This window comes from Malurus melanocephalus, unplaced genomic scaffold (genome assembly GCF_030028575.1).
Source record: "Malurus melanocephalus ecotype Western Australia unplaced genomic scaffold, MMel_1.1 scaffold_15, whole genome shotgun sequence".
Lineage (NCBI taxonomy): Eukaryota > Metazoa > Chordata > Aves > Passeriformes > Maluridae > Malurus > Malurus melanocephalus.
In genome coordinates, this window is record NW_026623247.1 from 3,454,148 (window position 1) to 3,474,266 (window position 20,119).

General features: G+C 40.5%; 1 protein-coding gene across 1 annotated transcript in view; it reads right to left on the minus strand.

Annotated features, from left to right (window-relative positions):
- Positions 1 to 14,175, minus strand: part of SPTLC1 (serine palmitoyltransferase long chain base subunit 1) — a 31,233-nt gene extending 17,058 nt beyond the window's left edge. Inside the window, exons 1-3 of the mRNA XM_057385075.1 lie at positions 14,086 to 14,175; positions 12,248 to 12,355; positions 3,790 to 3,884 (exon numbers count right to left, since the gene is read on the minus strand). Coding sequence (XP_057241058.1) covers positions 3,790 to 3,884; positions 12,248 to 12,355; positions 14,086 to 14,148 — 266 coding nt within the window. The 5' untranslated portion in view covers positions 14,149 to 14,175. The remainder of the gene's footprint in view (positions 1 to 3,789; positions 3,885 to 12,247; positions 12,356 to 14,085) is intronic.
- Between the last annotated feature and the right edge of the window lie 5,944 nt (positions 14,176 to 20,119).

Genomic DNA, 20,119 nt, shown 5'->3' on the forward strand with positions numbered 1-20,119 from the left:
CCATTTCTGTATCGGCTGTCAAATATTACAGTTGAGAGTCTTTGCTATTCCTCAGACACAGTAACTTCAACAAGCTTTTCCCATGCGGAAAACTACCACTGGGCAATTTTCTCAATCCAAATTAAACAGGGCTGYTCAAATGTCAAATGGCTGTGGACAGCTGTTCCAAATCTGGTGGCTGRCAATATTTCAATGGGTATATTTGGTGTGCAAAGCAAATAAACTTTTAAGTCCAAGCTATTCCCTGCAAGTTAAGAAAAACATTGAACTTCCTGAACTTCACTCAAAAAAACTCCATGAATTTGTATTGTATCTTTTCACTTGCAAAAATTGAGCACATGTTGCTTCAACTAAGCAATTGCAAAAGTTTATTAARCAGCTTTGGAAAGTGCTCTGCTAATACAGTGCATGTGACAAGAATCTTTTGAATGCTGAAACTGTCCCCAGGAGACAGGACAGGAGGTKTCCTGCATTATTGCAGTGCATCTTCTGCACAGAGGTAGCATTACAGAAATGTGCAGCAAACCATCTTGGGGAACTGACTGCCATTAAAACACACCTGGGTCTGCTCCTCGGTCTAGCTCAGCAATGAGCTGTACCAAAGTCTGGATGTTCTACTAAGTGAAACAGCTAGAGAGTTTCACAGATACTCACCAGAGCAGATCTGTACCTATGCAGTTTGTCACTAACATGAGATTCAGTAYATCCCAAGTATACTATCAAATCTGGTAAATCTACAGCTATTTACCTCACAGCTCTGCCTCTCAATCCTAGAAAATACACCAACATTCACCAGCACCTTTGTCCCTTATAAAGCTGCAGCCCTCATGAAAACTTGGCCACACTTTCTTATCAGAATTTTACCCAAACTTCTGAACTACCATGATTAGGTAGAGAACATTAATGGAAAAAGACATTACCGTGAATAATTATAACCAAAACACAGATGCTGACCACATCATAAACCCTGTCATGCAACAACAAAAACAATACGTCTTTGTAAAATAAAAACCCTGAAACATTTAATTTTTTAATCTTTTCATGGTTTCATCTTTTATCATGGTTAGAAACAACAGTTACGAGATGTTGGGTRAGCTTAATGTGTAAATAAAAGTAGGATTTCAAACTATATTCAAAGAACTTGTAAGCTTCAGAAATTGTGTTTTAAGCATACCCACYGTTCTTGGGCCTCTCACTTAAATGTTTCATATATTGAAAAAATCAGCCRCAGAAGAAAATAATACTAAGGGATTATTAATGATGTGACTTTTACTTTAAAGCAGAATGGGAACCAGCATGAAAATTTTGCAGCTGTATTTTGCAGATGTACTGTTTTAGGAAACAGATACACATTTCCTGACTGTGATCTTGTACAACTAAGCTCTCTTGCATAGATTAGTTCACAGGCTACTACAAGAAGTAATTAACTGTGAAAGCTATTGTGGATATCTTTGTCACCACAGGTTCAAGACAAATCACTTTTTTGGTTAGAACGTATCCCCACATTTTGGCTTTGCTCATCATTTGGCAACATTACTCAATTATGCAGGTGTTCAGCAGAAAGGAGAATATGAACACAGGGCACAAACTGCACAAAGCCTACTGAGGGAGAAGAAAATCTGCCTCACACACCCAGTTAGTCAAAATTTCTACTGAAATAGTTTGTCTGCTTATTTTTTATTTAATCCCCATATATTACCAAGGTAAGTAAGGGTGGTGAGGCACTGGAACAGGTTGCCCAGAGATGCTGTGGAAGCTCCATCCCTGAAAGTGTTCAAGAACAGGCAAGATGGGGCTTGGAGCAACCTGGTCTAGTGGAAGACATCCAAATGGCAAGGGGTTGAAATGAGATAATGTTTAAAGGTTGCTTCAAATCAGAATCCATCTGATTTATGATTAGGATTTTTATGAATCACCACTCATCATAAACATCAAGAGACAYTAAAATAATTGAAAGAAGACTACCTCAATAGAATAGGGTGCCCTTAAAGTACTGGTTAGAAAGGGGAAATGCTCTTGAGCTGAAATCAGGATGCAGACACTTCTTCCTGTACTAATTCTGAAACATGTTTTAAGTTTACAGTCAAAGTTACAATCTGTAACTGCTGAGCAACTTGCAGGGAAGTAGTCAGTCAGCAGCCTAAATGTTTTAAGACAAATGTCAAGTTTTCCACATAGCACTATCGAGTTGAATAGCCACAACACWTGAACATTCTGTCACAATACATCTCCTACCTATGCCAAGTTCAAATAATTTAAATGTTTTCTGAATCACTCTAAAAGATTTATTTCTTCTGGTTTTATTAAACTTCCAACACTTCCTTTAACTCAGCAGTACTGCTCATTTCAAAATTCTGAAGAAAACCAGCATTGTTCACATCACATTTGATTAAAATAGGCAGAAGTGTCCCATTTATATGGGAGACTTTTCTGTGGTGGCAGAACCATCAAAATGGGACTCCCTATCACAGCAAATAATTGTACTGTCACTAAATTATGTCAAATTATTAGTGTCAAAAGAAGGATATTAAGAATGTTTACACAGTAAAAGTTACTGACACACAAATCTGAACCTTGTGAAAAGAAGTTTCAAAGCAATTTCTGAAATATTGTGACTCTTGCCTAACTCATCAGACATTTTAAAAGCCTTGTAATACACAAGAAAGTAACACTGAGCTCTAAGTAACACTGAGCCCTAAATTTCCTCACAAAACAGCTTTACCATCCAGCATTTTCAATTCTGATTGTCCAAAGAAAAACAACTTTTCATGATGTGTGTGCTGCATTTGGCTGGGGTAGAGTCAATTTTCCTCACAATGCTAGTATGGGTCTGTGTTTTGCATTTGTGCTGAACACAGGGTTGATAATGCAGAGATGTTTTTGTTATTGCTGAGCGGGGCTTGCACARAGCCAAAGCCTTTCCCGCTTTCTTGCACTGCCACAATGGTGAGGAATTTGGGGGTGCACATGGCCAGGCTGGGAGGAGACATAGCCAGGAGAGGTGACCAAAACCGACCAAAGGGATATACCAGACCATATGGCATCATCCTCAGGATATAAAGTGGGGGGAAGAAGGAGGAAGGAGGGCACTTTTGGAGTGATTTCATTTGTCTTCCCAAGTTACTGCTACATGAGATGGGAGCCCTGCTCTCCTGGAGATGGCTGAACACCTGCCTGCCCATGGGAAGCAGGGAATTAATTCCTTGTTTTGCTTTGCTGTGCGTGTATGGCTTTTGCTCTCCCTAATAAACTGTCTTTACTTCAACCCATGACCCTTCCAATTCTCTCCACAGTCTCACTGGTGGGGGAATGAGTGAGTGGCTGCACGGGGTTGGGTTAAACCCTTGGCTGCTGGCCAGGCGTTAAAAAACAGCAAAGTGACAAGCAGCTATACACAAAAGAAGTTTCTTTTGAACTGATTTCTGATGATGTAAGAAGTTGTTATCCATTTTTGGAGTTCTTAGTCCACATTTCCAGAAAAAAATTAAACTAATTGCACCAAACAATACAGAACCATAATGAAAGCAAAAATACCACATTCCTTCTCTCACCCCTAACACTGGAAAGAACAATTAACGACAACATTTAAATATGAAACATTTTCTTACTAACATARCCTTGATCATGTTACAAAACCAAGACCTTTTCAGAGGCAAATTCAGTCCTGCTCTCTAAAAAATGCAATTAATTTATGAAAGGTTTCGAGGATATGGAAATACTTAACAAGCAAATATGCTTAAAAATATTTGAGTTGGAATAAGAAACAGAATTTATTTTGGTTACATTTACCCTGAAACRATGTTGTAATTGAGAGCTGGGTGATCTTTTGGCACAGGAGGAACAAGAGGCTCTGGCTGCCATTCTTCAATCAACTCCTCTTTTTCCTGATCAGGAGAAAAAAAATACTGTTTGAGAAGGGGATTCCCCTAGAAAATACATTATGGACTAATAAACAGTTGATAACAATCATATTAGAAATCATGTATGCTAGTATATGTCACCTTTCTGAGACACTTAGAATTGATACTATCTCAGGATTTTCAAATGAAAGACACAGAATTATGAAATCTGAAAGGGAGGAAGATATTAAGAAACATARACCAGATTTGTCTGTGTATTAAAGATCTTATATGATAATCAAAGAGATGAGATACTAACATGATATCTCGGCCAAATTTTAATCAATACTGTTTCATTCAACCTGTTAAACACAAAAATCCTCCTCGAGATTTTAGGTAATTGAATATGAATTACATAAAAATTTAGATTGCCTCCTTTACATTCTCAAGCCTTCAACAGTTCTGTTTCAACAGTGGCATTAAAATACATAGCATAGGAACAAACATGTGAGAAGGATACATTGGAGARAAACTGTCAAGTGCTCAAGAAACTACTCAACCACACATTCCGCACCTAACCATGAAGGAATACTAAGTGCACATTAATTTCTGAAGTAGTACCCAAATTCAGGTTAATCTCAGAGTGGAACTACAACTATAGCCCCAGACAGAGAGAGACACTTCCATCCTTGTCTCACAGCACTAGTGTGTTTATGTATCTCTGTACCATATTACTACTGGGGGCAAAATAAAAAATCAAAGACACAATTTTACACTAAGAGTACGAGCCAGCAGCTGCTCAGTGCAGTCATCTCCCAGCCACACATTCCTGTTCCTTGTGCTGGTAGAAGCAGTTACAAAATCATACAAAAACCTTATTCAGATCCAGATGAAAACCAACTCAGCAAAAGCAGGATGGGTTGTATATCTAAACTAGAACCCACAACAAAAGAGTCCCAACCCAAACCTAGAGAGGCTGATGCTCTTGGGAAAACACATCCTGAGTTGCAGTTGCCCAGTAGTATATTATGCTTTTCCGCAAGGGTTCAAAAAGAGTTCTGACAATCATTCCGCTTCTACAGTGTAGTTGTTATTGAAGGACTCCAAACACTTAATGTATAATGTATCTAGAATCAAGAGGTTTTGAGCTCATTTTGGAGCACAGGTTGGTGAGGTTTTTTGTTGTGTTTCATTTTGGTTTGGGGTTTGGGGGGGGTTGTCCGGTTTAGCCTTAATTATGCAGGTGAGAAGTGGGCAGCCCATAATTGGTGGAAGAATAAATAAGAAAACCTTTAGTTGACATCAAGTGCCTAGGAAGGAAGGACTTAGGAAGCATGGCATTTCTTCTGTTTGAGATCTGGACTCAGAGACTCTTTAAACAACTTTGAGGCAGASCAGGCAAGATAAAATTCCTTTTCATCAAGAAGGCCGAATTAAAACTGTGTAAGAATGTACTTAACTTTTCCATTAAAGAATCATTTTTTTTAGCTAAGATGTCATTGAAWAGTTTAGCAACTGATGACACAAGCTCAATTAAAATATTTTTCTCAAGGAGTTTAGCAGTAAAAAAATAGTATTTATAGATGGACACCGTAACTGCAATAAATTAACGCAGTCCAATTGTAATTGACATATTAACATAAAGACAATGAGCAATTCCTAATTAGTACTTCTATCCCCTCTTCATACTAATTTCTAAGAAGTTTCCACTTTTTGCTTTCAAATCTTTCCTGCACACAAACTAATAGCATAGGTCACAAACCACAGATGAGACACCTGGTTTTCCTCTTAACACAACTTAGAATATACAGGAGAAGTCTAACCCTCATTTCAAACAACACCATTTCACTAATCTAGCTCACATTCATCCTCCTCATCCATCACACARCATTTTCCTTTACAATGGATATTTACAAAAAATTGCATATTCACATCTTATGTACTCTGTTTCCACCAGTTCTTAGCACAGGAGTGGATTGGAGACATCGATGAATAAAATGAGAACCAATCAACCTAAAAGTGCCACAGCAGTCAGGGACAGTGCAAATCCCTTCCTCCTTTCATTCACCAAAGACCTCAGAATGCTGGCCTGTCCTGCGGACTGTTCACCATAAACACGACCATCTGCTTCTGAACAAAAGGACAGGGCAGAAACAGACTTTATGCAACAACACAACATCAGAGCACTTCTACATCCTGAACAGATCAAATTTCACACCAATATCAATTAAAAAAAAGCTTAATTTTCAAACACACAGGGAAATCAGATTTTTAATTCACATTGTAACATCCTCAATATGTGGATTATTTGCTTATTTATCCTTAGTCTGCTGCATTGAAAATATCCTCTTGCCCTTATTTTTAATTTATATAAGCAATAAATAAAATATAAATAAAATTATAAAATGTATATATTTTCTTTTATGCTTAATATACAACAAAAATAACAATATAATCTATTAAATACACATAATTATATTTTATAAATTATAATATACATCCCTTTTTATACATTTAGCTTTAGGCTTTCTGGCTCYCTGATCCCTAACCCAAAGCATAGTGGAAGTTTGGTGCTGAGGCCAAAGACCCCACCTCCATGGGTGTCTCAGATTAAAAAGGTGAGGAGGTAGCAATGTTGGTACTTTGCTGTGATCCACCTAGGCATGACTTTTCCAGCCCCAGTATCCCTTTTGGCTCTCTGAARCCTAACTCTACATGTAGCAGAATCCTGCATTGAAGTGTGCATATTTATATATAAAACATCTTAAATCTACTTATCCAAATACACACAGGTACCCACACAYATATATATATATACACAATGGTTTTGGGCGGTTGTATTCTATTGTAGATTTTACTTTATAATTGCCATATACCTTGGGTAGGGAAATACTTGGTTTGTAAACACATTCAACCCAAATCTATTTTAAAAGTTCACTTGTTTACCCAGGTTCTAAAGAAAAGGTAGCAATTTTGTTCATGGAGACRGTTCTAGGCAAGCATTAGTGCTCGGAAACAATGTCATATATGCGTACTCTGCATTAATATCCTAAGTTTCATAAATTTTTTTGTTTACTCATCCTCCAATAACAAGTCTTTAATTAGAAGAATTTAATTAGTTAGAAATGTCTTGCTTTCAAAGTATGTATGTATGCTCATGCATAAGAGAAATTTTACTTACATAGGGAATCTTGGCTCAGAATTACCAAAAAGAATAGACTCYAAAGAATAGACTATATGTGCTATTTCCTGTAGTACAACATCTGGTTAGTCTACGAATGCTGTTTGCAAAAYAGAGCTCTCAAGGTCTATGTATTTCTCAGCCACACATTAAACATTTATCTCCGGCAGGAACTTACCAGCACCCTGGCTAATATCACTCAAAACAYGTCCCATGCTACTACTGCAGTGGAAATTCTAAAACCAAAGAAAAAAACTATTCCTCCCACTTGCAAATAGTAAGATATGACGTACCATCTCAGCAGTACTTCAGAGATTTTGAGAGAAAATCTCTCTATTACCATTATCATTTACTGCCAAGTAAAAGACAAATAGCCCAGTAGGGCACCTCCCTTCCACACAGAGCTAAATCCTGCCACACAAACTTCCACAGCCTACTCCAGTCCTCACTGTCACTTTGTCACTTTCTACAGTTTTTACTTTGTTCAAAAGCACCCTGTATGGCTACAGACTTAATTATRTTTCTCAAAATGTCAAACTATCAGGAACTTACAGTATCAGAGAAGCCCTCCACTTTTTTAGTTAATGATTTGGGGGATATTTTCTAGAAGAACCATCAGGAGTACTTACAAACACTGTTATCAAAGCATAAGAGTCTGTCAGTTGAAAGGTGATTTCTGCATTGGATTTCGTAGCATTCTTGCTACAYATTTGACTGAACCTAAAAGCCACCTTCAGGGTGGTTTTCTTCAYTATTTCAGGAGCATGACTCCTAAGAGCATTAGGTTGCACAATATATCATCTGCTTCTCCTTCCCCAGGACTGACTCGTCCTAACAGATCACCAGAACAGCTGTGCAATAATTGTATGCTTCATTAATATTTATTACATGGAGCCAGCTCTGCTCTGGCAGCATTCCCAACAATAATTCACAAAGAAACTTCACACACCATTACATGAGTGGCTGCCATAAAGGTGTGCTCTACCATCTGAGCAGGCCTATCTCCAGCGGCTGCACCTGAGCAACCTAGTATTTCTTTCTGGTGTGGTAAAGACTGGGCACGACAGCACGACTTAAACAAGTCAGAAGGCAAATCAGCAGCAGTCTCCTTGCTGAACAGTTGGCATGTTTCTACACATAGATGAAAACACACACACAAGAAGCCTAGCTGTATGGGATCCCACTTCACGTGAAAAGGACTATACTGTGGGGTCTGGCTGTGATGATGGYAATTTTCTTCATAGCAGCTCACATAGTGATGTGTTTAATGTCTGTGAACAAAACAATGCTGGTAACACACTAAAGGTGTATCTGTTGCTGAACAGCCTCTGCACAGAACTCGCGCCTTCTGTTTCATACTCTGTCCCCACAGTGAACAGACTGGTGGGTGCCCAAGAGATTGGGAAGGGACATAATCAGGCTTGAACTAACCAAAGATAGATGTCATACTATATGATGTCATACAGCAATAAAAGGGAGAAGACGGGTTCTAATGAATTTTGTTTGCGAACTGATATTGGTCCATCCATGGAAGGTGGTGAGTGACCACCTTTGAATCACTTGTCTAGTTTGTCTTCTTCCATTTTCCTCTGCTTATTAAATAATTTTATATTCACTCACAACCTTTCTTGCTTTTATTCTTCCTTTGMTTTGTGAGCAGCTATGCAACGTTCAGCTGCCTACTGGAGTTAATCCACAACACRGTGTCACACTAGTGTCAATTATCTGCAGATTTTTAGTGACATTTAAGGAGAAGTCATGTCTCTTTGTGTTTGTAGCTATTCCTCTACACAAAATACAGGAGGCTCTAGAATTAGCTACACTGTAGAAAGAGAAATGAAATCATTCCATGAACTCTGATATATCAGTTTCCTTAGCTCCTCCAACTGCAGATTATCCACACTAACTACACTGCTTGCTTTTGTGCTTACTTTCAGTGAAATATCAAGACATTACCTTCCAAATAGAGTTCTTCCTAAAGAAACCACTACTTCCAACTTCAAGGTCAAATAACAAGGGACAAATAATGGGCATGCCAGTCAGTCGCTCTAACTTGCACCTCCCTCATGGTTAGCCAACTTGAACATTGAATCAGAACAAAGAGAATACACCCATGCTATTCTTTTTCACCATCAAGATAAAGGTAACAACAAGTCAGTGGAGTCTTTAACCTTCAAACCCTTTGCAACAATACAGCTCACAGCACTYTCTAACGCTTTGCTTCTGTAACTTATAATGTGAAACAATGTATCTAGTCTATATACAAGGTAATTATTGATCAGTTTGGATTTTTGCTAGTATTGACATTCCTTTTCAGCCTTCCACCTCAGTAAAGTTTGTATCTTATCAGAAGTATCCCAGCAACAACATTTGCATGTTTCTACTTTTCAGAAAGTCTGCCAATTGATGGCCTGACAGTGCATTTTAATACTGTCATCCTGCAAAAGTAGGGTTATTTAAGCATAAACCATTTCCATGGTTTTCCCCCTTCTGACATCCTTCTAAACCCTTGCTTCCACTGAGCTGTAGCACACTGGCTACATGTGCAATCTCCCAGTTGTTTATTACCCSAAGTTGAGAAGACAGAAAAACTTCCTTTCTCATGCAGCATTACTAGAGATTTGTCTGAGTACTTTTTTAAATACCTCAGCTTCAGCAAAATGGTCTGTCATGAATGAAGATGATGAATGGCATGATAAAATGCATATAGAGATATATGACATAATTTCTTAATTTGTAGGGAAAAGACAGTTTTCATCTTTTTGAGTCACCAGTTACCCAAGAGTTGCAAAGAGMCTTTTCCTGCCATCTACTGCAAAGACAATGACTGTTTAAAACAAAAAAAAAAACCCTTTATCCTCCAAAATAATGGAGATGAAAACTACTGGATGCAGGAAAACTCTACTAAATGAACTGTATTTGTTTCTGGATGGACAAYCAGGGGCTACTTTAAAGCTGCAATGTGCCTTCTTAGATGATACAAACACCGCACTGGGACTCCCTTTGCACTCATTGCTCCTCTGTATTCTTATCAAAGATTGCAAACTTAAGTATCTCAGGATCAATTAAAACTCTTCCAAGCACAAAACTGAACTGTCCATTTTTGTTTCCTGCTTGATTTGCTTCCCGCCTTCAAATAACAGAAGCGTTTAGGTTGGAATGGACATGAAAGTCCATTTGTTTCTAATATCCCTGACATTGGTAGGGAAAATTTCCACTAGGCCAGGTTACTYGGAGCTCCATGCAATCTGGCTTTAAACACTTCTAGGTTTGGGGCATCCAAAACGACTTTGGTCAATCTATGCCAGTGCCTCATCATGCTCACAGTAAAGAACTCCTTCCTAATATATCATCTAAAMCTGCTCTCTTTCACTTTGAAGCCAATGACCCTTGTTCTGTCACTATATGCTCCTGAAAACATCTCTCTCCATTACTCTTGTAGGCTCCCTTCAGGTAGGCTGAAATTAGGTCACCAGACAGCACTCTCTTTTCCAGGCTGAACAATCCCAATTSTCTCAGCCTTTCCTCATAGGTAAGATGCTCCACCCCTCTGATCATCTTGGTGGCCCCCTCCGGACTTTTCTCCCAGTCGGTTCCTGCCCTTCCTGTGCTGGGCCCCAGAGCTGGGTGCAGTGTTCCAGGTGGGGTCTCAGCAGAGCAGAGCAGAGCAGAGCAGAGGGGCACAATCCCCTCCCTCCCCTGCTGCCCACGCTGCTTTGGATGCAGCCCAGGACATGTTTGGCTCTCTGGGCTGGCAGTGCCATGGCCGGGTCATGTCCAGCCTCTCACCCACAGCACCCCCAAGTCCTTCTCCCCAGGGCTGCTCTGATCTGTCCATCCCCAGMCTGTGCTGATATCGGGGGTTGCTCTGACCCAGGTGTAGCTCCTTGCACTTGGTCTTGTTAAACCTCCTGAGATTCCCATGGACCCACTTTTCGAGCTTGCTCCCTCAGGTGTGTCAGCCACACCACTCAGCTTGGTATCATCTGCAAATTTGCTGAAGTTGCACTTGAACCCATCRTCCATGGCATTAATGAAGATATTAAACAACACTGTTCTCAGGATGAATCCCTGAGAGACACCACTTGCCACTGATGTCCATAGGGATGTGAGACAGTGGCCACTACCCTTTGGGTGAGAACATCCAGCCACTTTCTTATCCACCTAGCACTCCACCCATCAAATCTATTTCTCTCCCATTTAGAGAGAAGGGTGTTGAGGCGGATCATATCGAAGGTTTTACACAAGTCCAGATAAATGACATCTGTAGCCCTTCCCTTGTCCACTGGTGGAGCCACTTCATCAGAGAAGGCTAGGAGGTTGGTCAGGCAGGATTTGTCCTTCATGAAACCATGCTGTCTGTCTCAATCAACACCTGTTAAAGTGCTCCCTCGAACATTCTAAGCTCATCTAGTAAGTGCTCTTTAAATGAGGACACTGCCTGCAGTTTTGCTCACTTTTTTAGACAAGTGTCCACAGACCCTGCATCCTGTTCACTGATGAATCACGCTAAGCACATATCATTAACGTGCATCCTTAGTGAGAATAAGATCAAAAAGCATGCAAGTGCATGACACAGATAGCAATTACACATACACATTAAAAATACCCACAAATCTGTTTCATAGACTTACGTTAGTACCATGAAGAAATTTCAGTATTTTATTCTATTTATAAAGGATACCGCTACTTTGAAGCTCAAATAAACTAGCTCAGGGACATCTTCAAAACAAACTCTCCTTATTTCTGATAGTCTGTTGCCAGAAGTCAGGAAGAAATTTCAGTTGTCTTCTTTTCTCAGGACAACAACAATGCAAAAGAAGAAAATTGCTACTAAACTACRATTTTTGTGGAACCCACTGTAAACTCTCAGAGTTATTACTCACAGACACCACATATACAGCTAGACCACTGCAGTTTTACAGTTAATTTTGTTTGGCAGGATATTTTTAACATAGCTTTCATTTAAAAAATAAAGTCCTCAGTTGAGTGCAGCTAATGACAGCTTTTCATAGCTTAACAGTCACTGTCATACCAATCTTATTTCTCAGGCTCTCAAACACAGTGCTATTTTGAAAGTACAAATTGACGTGTTTAAGCAACAAGCAGTTTGAGTCAAAAGTAAGCTCACCTTTTGAAGTCAAAGAAAAAAAAAGCAGCACCATTTATAAGGCAGCAGTGGTTCAACAGTCAAATATCTCTAAAGAAAAATACTTTTTCACCATACCTTAAGTGTTAGATCAGATCGTTCTTGAAGCTTGTATGTCTTGGAGAAAAGAAGTCTGATTATCCATAGAATTAGAATTCCTTCTAAAATGAGATGGTAAGCAGGAGCCTGAAAACAAAAGTACAAAAATTAGTCTAAAGAGAATTCTATTTGAAGTAGTGTGATACAACACAACCATTTTGTCCCTGATAGGACATGCAGAAAAAAAAGCCAAAGCAGATAATCACCTGATATATTTCTATATATCAGTAAAAATGATAACTACATATATATTTTACGGATATATTTCTATATATCAGTAAAAATGATAACTACATGAAATTGAATGTTTTGCAGCTACTACTTGCAACTGTTAATTTGAGTTTGAATGGATTTCATCTGTTGTTCATAAAAAATGCATGTTCTAAACAGATGATTGATTTCAGCTCCACACATAATTTGAATACTGAGAGTAAAGGGAGTTAAGTCATACAGGTTGCACCACTCAGCACCTGTGAAAGCAATAGGCTTTTAAAACAAGCAGAAGTATTCTAAGAGCCTGAAGGTCTGTGTCATCTATACACAGACACCTCAACCCTCCATTTTGCAACTTAGAATCCACCAGCAGAGACAGGTAGTATTTACAAAAAAAASTCAATTCTGTTCTTACAGCCAACTTCTGTCAGCTTCACAGGTACTCTGATCAGGTATAAACCAAGTCACCTCAAGTAGTTTACTCTCATGGGTGGACACAATGTGTGGGAATACACAAACCAAACCAGAACACAAGAGTTGATCCAAGTTAAAGCCAGGCTCCTTGGGTACACTGGGGATAAAAGTCAGCTTCCTCTGGCAGCACAGCTAGTTTGACACAGATATGGAGTTATGGGATCAGCACTGGGCACCTAGTATTAATGATGAGTTTAGTTATTCCATGTCAGAAAGGCTCCTGTMTATTACTTTCTAAAGACTCAAAGTGCACACAAACAAGCACACTCCCTCTTCAAGTCAGGAGAATTGCTCCCACATATTGACATTTTTGGTGGTATCTTAACTRCCAACAGAGTGGAACTTACAACACATACAGAAACTGAAGCAAACTGGATACAAGCTCTTAAAACCAGTCAAGAGTCCTACAGCACACCAAGCTGCAAATAACAAATGTTATCTATTGCAGAGCATTTTTCAGTTTACTAAACATATTAAGAGCGCATACATACACCGTGACATCTAAACAACACACAGTATACTCCCACTGAAGTCTCTCAGCTTTTCAGTCCCTCCAATTATCCTGGATTCAGTGCACTAGAGCGTGCTGCCTGCTTCATTAGCTGAGCACGTCTACATTGAGGCTGCAAATCCTTGTACATATTCTTAAAAAGTTACCACCCTTTGCCAAAGGAAGGGACGCCAAAACACCGCCTATCATCAGGACATCCTTTATACCATAATGAAACAAAGCCTGTGTACAAACATACCCAGCTGATATCCTCCAGGACGGAACTCAAGCCTAAACATTTGAACGCTGCTTTTTTCTTTGCAAACAAGTTTCCTTCGCAAACTTTTATGTTACACCCTGACCCCGGTGAAATACTGTGAAACCTAACGCTCAATGCTCTGCTACACACTTTAAATGTCGCTTTATAAACTTGGACARATAGGACGATATTCTTTTCACTACGTAGCCGTGGAGCACTCATTTATTCACGACTCGGCGAGCGGAGCCCGACCCCCGGGGCACTGACCCGCACCCAGCTCCCGATTCAGCACCCACCCCGCCCGCGGCCCCCGGGCAGCCCCGGCGACCCCTCGCCGCTCCCCGAGCCCCACGCCGCCCTCACGCCGCTGCCCGGCCGCACCTCGTAGAAGGCCTGGACCATCTCCACCAGCACCCACTGCTGCCCCACGCCCGCCGCCGCCATGGCCGCGCCGCCGCTTCCGCCTCTGCGCCCACGCCACCAGGGGCGGGCCCGGCCGGGCCCGGAGCGCCCCCTGCGGCCGGCAAGGGCGGCGCGGCTCGGCTCCCCCCGGCCCGGCTCCCCGGCTCCCTTCAGCCCCCCGGTTCCTCCCCGGCCCGGCTCCCCGGCTCCCCCCGGCCTGGCTCCCCGGCTCCCCTCAGCTCCCCGGCTCCCCCCGGCCCTCAGCGAGGCGGCGGGCCTGCCGTCCCCTCATCGCTTCTTGTGACCAGCTTGGTCAGGCAGCAAGGCTTAGACTGGGAAGAGCACAGAATCACAGACTCTCAGAGTCGGTGGTGTTGGAGGGCACCGCAGTGGGTCACCTGGTCCAACCTCCCTGCTCAAGCAGCGCCATCCCAGAGCATATGGCACAGGGTTGTGTCCAGACAGTTCTTGWATCTCTCCAATAAGGGAAGCTGCACGATCTGTCTGACCAACCTGTTCCAATGTGCAGTCATTTGTGCAGTAAAGTTTTCMTGTTCAAGTAGAACTTCCTGTGCTTCAGTTTCCACCTACTGCCTCTTCTCCTATTGCTCGGCACCCTTAGAACAGCCTGGCTCCATTCTCTTRGCATCACCCTCTTAAAACACTTATATTCATTGATGCACCCTTCAGGAGTCACTAAATGAAATTAGCTGTTTGCTGGGCTTGCTTAAGAAGATAAATGTGGACGCTTTCACATGTACTTCCTCACCATGCTTCAAACCTGGTCCTGTTTGTTGGACTAGCTGGAGTTARCTTGGTGTTTCTTTCTCCACACTCACACACAGGCTTCCTCAGCCCCATGATGCTCTAGGCTGGAACGGGGCAAGAGGCAGAGCCTGTGCTTTTGTACCTCATCAATTCACTTYACACTTGAAACCTCTAGATCCTTAGGTGGTGAATTCATTGCTGGAAGGAACAATCATCTCTTAGAAACTTGGCGAATGAAAGGAGCTACAAAAGCAAACCCTGGATATTGTGGAAATAGTAAGTAAATTCAAATAAGAGCAGAAATTACTGCTTTAAGAGACTTGCCAAAGTGAGTGGCCCTACAAGGCAAAGATTGTTGGGGAGAGATAAATGCCATGAAGAAATAGAGTAGTGTGGAAGCCTTTCCCCATGAGTACACCTGGGTGTGGGTAAGTGACAGTGTCCCTGCACATAGCTGTGCAGAACTTGAGTGACTGTCTAAAAGTGGAGTGGAGGGGGAACTGGAAAAGAGACTTCTTGGGAAGTGAGGTAGCTGTCAAGGGAGATGTTTGAGAATGGTTTCATGAGCTCTAAACAACTGTGGAGTGCTTCTGATGATCTTCTGGGACAACGGAATAGAAGCACATCCCTTGGGGTTTCACTCACCAATCTTCACTACAGTTAGAGAGAACAGTTGATTAAACAGTTGAAGCAAAAATTTGTGGCTTTTGCTGACTACAGACAAACAATGGCTTACAATTTTACAACAGTCAGTGAACCTCACTTTCACAGTAGTCGAAATGTATCATGGCAGTTAATCTCCTGACTTTCTGAACTCAATGATGTCTTGTCAAATTCCAAGCTCCAAACAGTAAAGAGAAATATGTGGTTTGAGGCTATCTGAAAAGTCAAGACAGACAATAAATATCTCTTTTGGCTTTTAGCTGCATGAACACTCTTGCCTTCCCTGTTARGTACTTCTGTGGCCATTGTGTCATACTGGAGTCTTGGACTCTTGGGAGATGGCTGCTACTACCAGCCTCAAAGAATGTGTCTGGTATGCCAAATTGCCCCCAGAAGAGTGGGCCACACGAGTTGTCTTGATGGGCAGCAGATTGAATCCCATCTCTGCTCTCACCAGACCCTGGTGAGATTTTCAGTGTTTGACATATATGTGTATGACTGAGAGACTAAGAAATTGATTTTGTGAAACACTGGATGAATTGTTTCCAGCATGAAATACARTGAGGTTGATAAYATACTAACCAGTAATTCTCTGGCAGTGAATTCAGAGTTCGTGGTCTGGATTATCATAGCGCTGGTTTTCTCGTAACAATGAGCCTATCCCRATTGCTCAGCAGTTTCATTGTTTCAACACAGGGCAACTGCTGCTAATTGCTTAAGGCTGCTTTACTTTTGACAGTAATCAAGGCAGCAAGGTAAAGGAACAAGTCCCTTACAATGGCAGTTTATCACTGGAAAGAAAGGGGAAAAGAAAAACATATCTGAAATCAAAGACGTGATGAAAGCTATTGAGATAGTGCGCTATAGGAATTCCTGGTCTATGTGTTTCAAATTCTGTATTCTCTCTCCCCCCCCCACCCCATATCCTCCATTTGCATAGTATTCCTAAACCATTCTTATTCTGGATCTTCCTCACCAACCCACTCATTTCTCACACCCCACTGTGARTCCCCAGCTCCGTTCTCCTGGGTCAACACTGACATTCCAGTTACCTCTCATTTTCTGTAGTGCTGTAATTCTCTGGTCACTCCAGAAGCAGAAAAATAGGACTTGGTATGGCTATCAAGAATTTTTTTTTCCTCCATATCACAGACATAGCCAGTGCCAGTTATTTTTCTATCCTCTTTCCTCTGTTAATCCTTCCTCTGTCTCCTTCATTTTTGTTTTGTCAAGGATGAGACAGACAGTAGGATCTCCTATTGACCTGATATCAACTGAGAAGGGGAGAATAGCATCAAGAAGTATCACATAACTGTGAGGAGATGGCGGTACTTGCTGCCATCCCAGTTGTATTGCTCTCTTGGAGGTATGTGCACGGTAGGCAGAGAAATGTAGGAACYGGTGAGGAAACTTCCTAAGGGTCGTTCACTTCTGCCCTGCCTCCTCCAACCACACAGASAGAAGGCAGATGATGGCCTTGGAAATTAAGGATGTAATGGAAGGTTTGCAACTATTCTCACACATTCTGTGTGGTGAAATCTTAATTTAGATTGYTGTGGTTTTAGTGTGCCTAGTTGTTGGCACAAACCTCAAAATATTAAAAAAAATAAAAAAATAAAAAAAAACAAAAAGCTTTGGGAAAGCAATCCCAAAATGGCAAAGGGAATAGCAGGATAATACTAGTTAGTCTTTTTTAGTTTTTGAAACTTGATGCTCCACTGAGATGTGCTGGCAGCAAGCACAGAAAACTTTCAAAATCAGTTGAAAGCTGTCTATTAAGCCAGAAATTGTGTCTCAACTCCTGGTGGGAAGCCCAAAGATGTTGCAAGAGTACTGCACAAGTGCCAAGAAGAACTAGMATGTCAAGTTCTGTAACTTACCTTATATGTGGAGGAGTAATTGTGCACAAGGCAAGCGGAGCAAGAGATGAACTTAGTGTTATTTAAATCTGTGCACCATTGCATCTCAGAAATGTGCTTAATCCAAGTTCTATAGTGAATTAGCTCTGAATTAATTTCACCAGCAGAAACATGTCTCAGATCTGTCTGGGAATAATCTGGAGATCTCAACCTTTACATCAGATTTGTGAAAGAATAAGAGTACCTCATGGTCAAAGCACTTGTACATTCTAGCTATTTCTAACTCTTCCTTGGCACCTTGAACAACTGTAGTGACTAAGTGGCATAAAGTAGAAATGTGATATTTTCCTGGCATACCATGGGGACCAAATTCAACCTCAACTGTTAGGACTTGACAACTGTGACTGTGTAAGAATGGCCAGAATCTTCTGTTTAAAGTATTTTCAGCCAAAGGTGGACCTTTGGAATGAAAAGCTGACCTGTCAGAGAGATGGGTGTAGGCACAGCAGTTTGCCTCCTGTCTACATCTCTTTCCAGTGCTTGTTCCCCACATAGGCTTGGCAGCACTGGACTAAGCACTCTAATTTCCAACGCATGGCTGAATTTATCATCTTAAAATGGAACTGRCATCAGATAGGCCTAGTTCTCTGATGACTAAAGAAAACTTAGTACTAGAAACTTGTAAGAGCTCCTTAGCCAGGCTGTGGAGACTACTGACRCAACAGACACTATTTAAATGGGAATGTTTGCCCTGCAGAGAACCAGTTACTATACGTGGTGAGGCAATATCTCTATTGCAGAATTAGCTTTTATAWCTTGTGTGGTTAAATCACACATATCTCTCATTCAAGGCTTCAGACATATTCAGATATGGGATTTGCAGCCCATAACTTCCACCTGGTTGGTTGTCCCTACTGCAGAAGAAAGCAGATATGTGGCTTATTTGTTTCTCTTCATCACCTCAGTATGCAATAGAACTGCTGTCTACCCTTTCCTTCAAAACCTTAGTCCAAACAGCTATTATTTATTTCAAATAGTGTCAGTTTAAATCTCTTTTATTTTAGAGCCCCAAGCACTGTATTAATAGAAATTTCAAATTTGTGTTCACTTCTTCTTGGCCCAATTTTTGTTTCCACTGAATTGACTAATAGTTGTTTCTCTCARTATATTTGAATTAGGAATGTAGAACACATTATGAGCAGACTTGTACTCAAAATAATTTTGATGGAGTTAAAACAGGTGGACCATAAWGAAGTCAAGATCATTTCAGCAAGAGAGTAGTTCAGTCAAAATAAATAATGCAGGACGTTGTGAAATGCTGTCAGCTTGTCAGATGAGAATTGTCCAAATGGACTAGATTCTATATGCAGAATCATAAGTAGTAAAATTATGTGTCTGAATCAGACTGGCTTTTTCTAGGCTGAAAAGTAACTTTTATGTGCTATTTTTAAGAATTGGTCTAATGGACTAATCTGACATAAATTTTAGATAACACATACGACATATACCATATGCAAGATAGAGCTTGAGACCTGCCAGATGAGAAATAAAAACACAATTGGCTAAATTCAAACTTTCAGTAAGATGTCCAACAGGARTTTTTGAGGTCTAGCTCCAAAGGTTCACAATCCTTATCTCCACTAGCTATTGCCATGCAGGCCTCCTCTCTTAAGACTGAAACTAGAAGAGAAGCAAAGGGATATCCATCCTGCATCAATAACATTTATGTGAAGAATTGGACTCCAGTCTCATACAAAATAGAAGCTCTCTTGTCATCAATGTTTTCCATACTTATTATTTTGATGTAGAAGTTTTGAAAGAACATTTCATGCTCTGACTAGGTGAAAGCCATTTGCTTATGCAACCCTAATAGACCTTTAGCCTCTATATAGTAACATGAAGGTAAAACGGGTTTGTACAAGCACCTCCACTTTTGCAGCACTGCTATCCACTGTTTGTCTTATATAAAAGTGGTGTCTCTAATGACTTCTCTTGCAAAAACAAACAGTGGAACCATTACTTGCAGGTAAAAGATACTTAGAAATTGCTGTTCTGAGAAACAAGAAAATGTGGTTTATGCAGTCTTCACAGAGCTGCAAGTAGATGCCTCAGAGAAAGATACATTAAGAAAAAAAGTGAGATTAAGTGAGAATTTGGTTGTTCTGGTCAGRTACAGGCATCTTTTGAAGCAAAATAAAGCATTTTTTTCTAAAATGCTGCAGTGTGTATCGTAGATTTCATTTGCATGAAAAGAATAGGCAGATGAATAGGCAATTGCACAATCATGATAATATCGGTAGGTGGCTGCCTCCTACTTCAGTGTCAAGAGAACTTACTCAGAGTTTATGAAAGATGGTATCCATGTCAGACAAGTTCTTTCCTGTACTGGACTGTGATCATAAGTGTTCCCCAAAATCGGGTTTCAAGTGTAGTTCAGACTAGCAAATCTCATAGGAACAGCATATGGATTCAAAGCTGAATTTTTAAGATTAAATTTTATCTTCCTGATACAAAGAAATGCAATAGATATYTATCTTACAGCACCAATCTCAATGCATTGTTTTGGATCAGATACCACAGACCCTGTTCCTAGCCCTAAATTTGACTGCATGTCAAATCCATTCAGTTAGCTGATCGTATTTAAATATTGACAACAGATTGAGCCTTCTCATTCTGCCACAGTTAGTTCACAACAAATCTTTGTGATGAAAAATAGAAAAGAA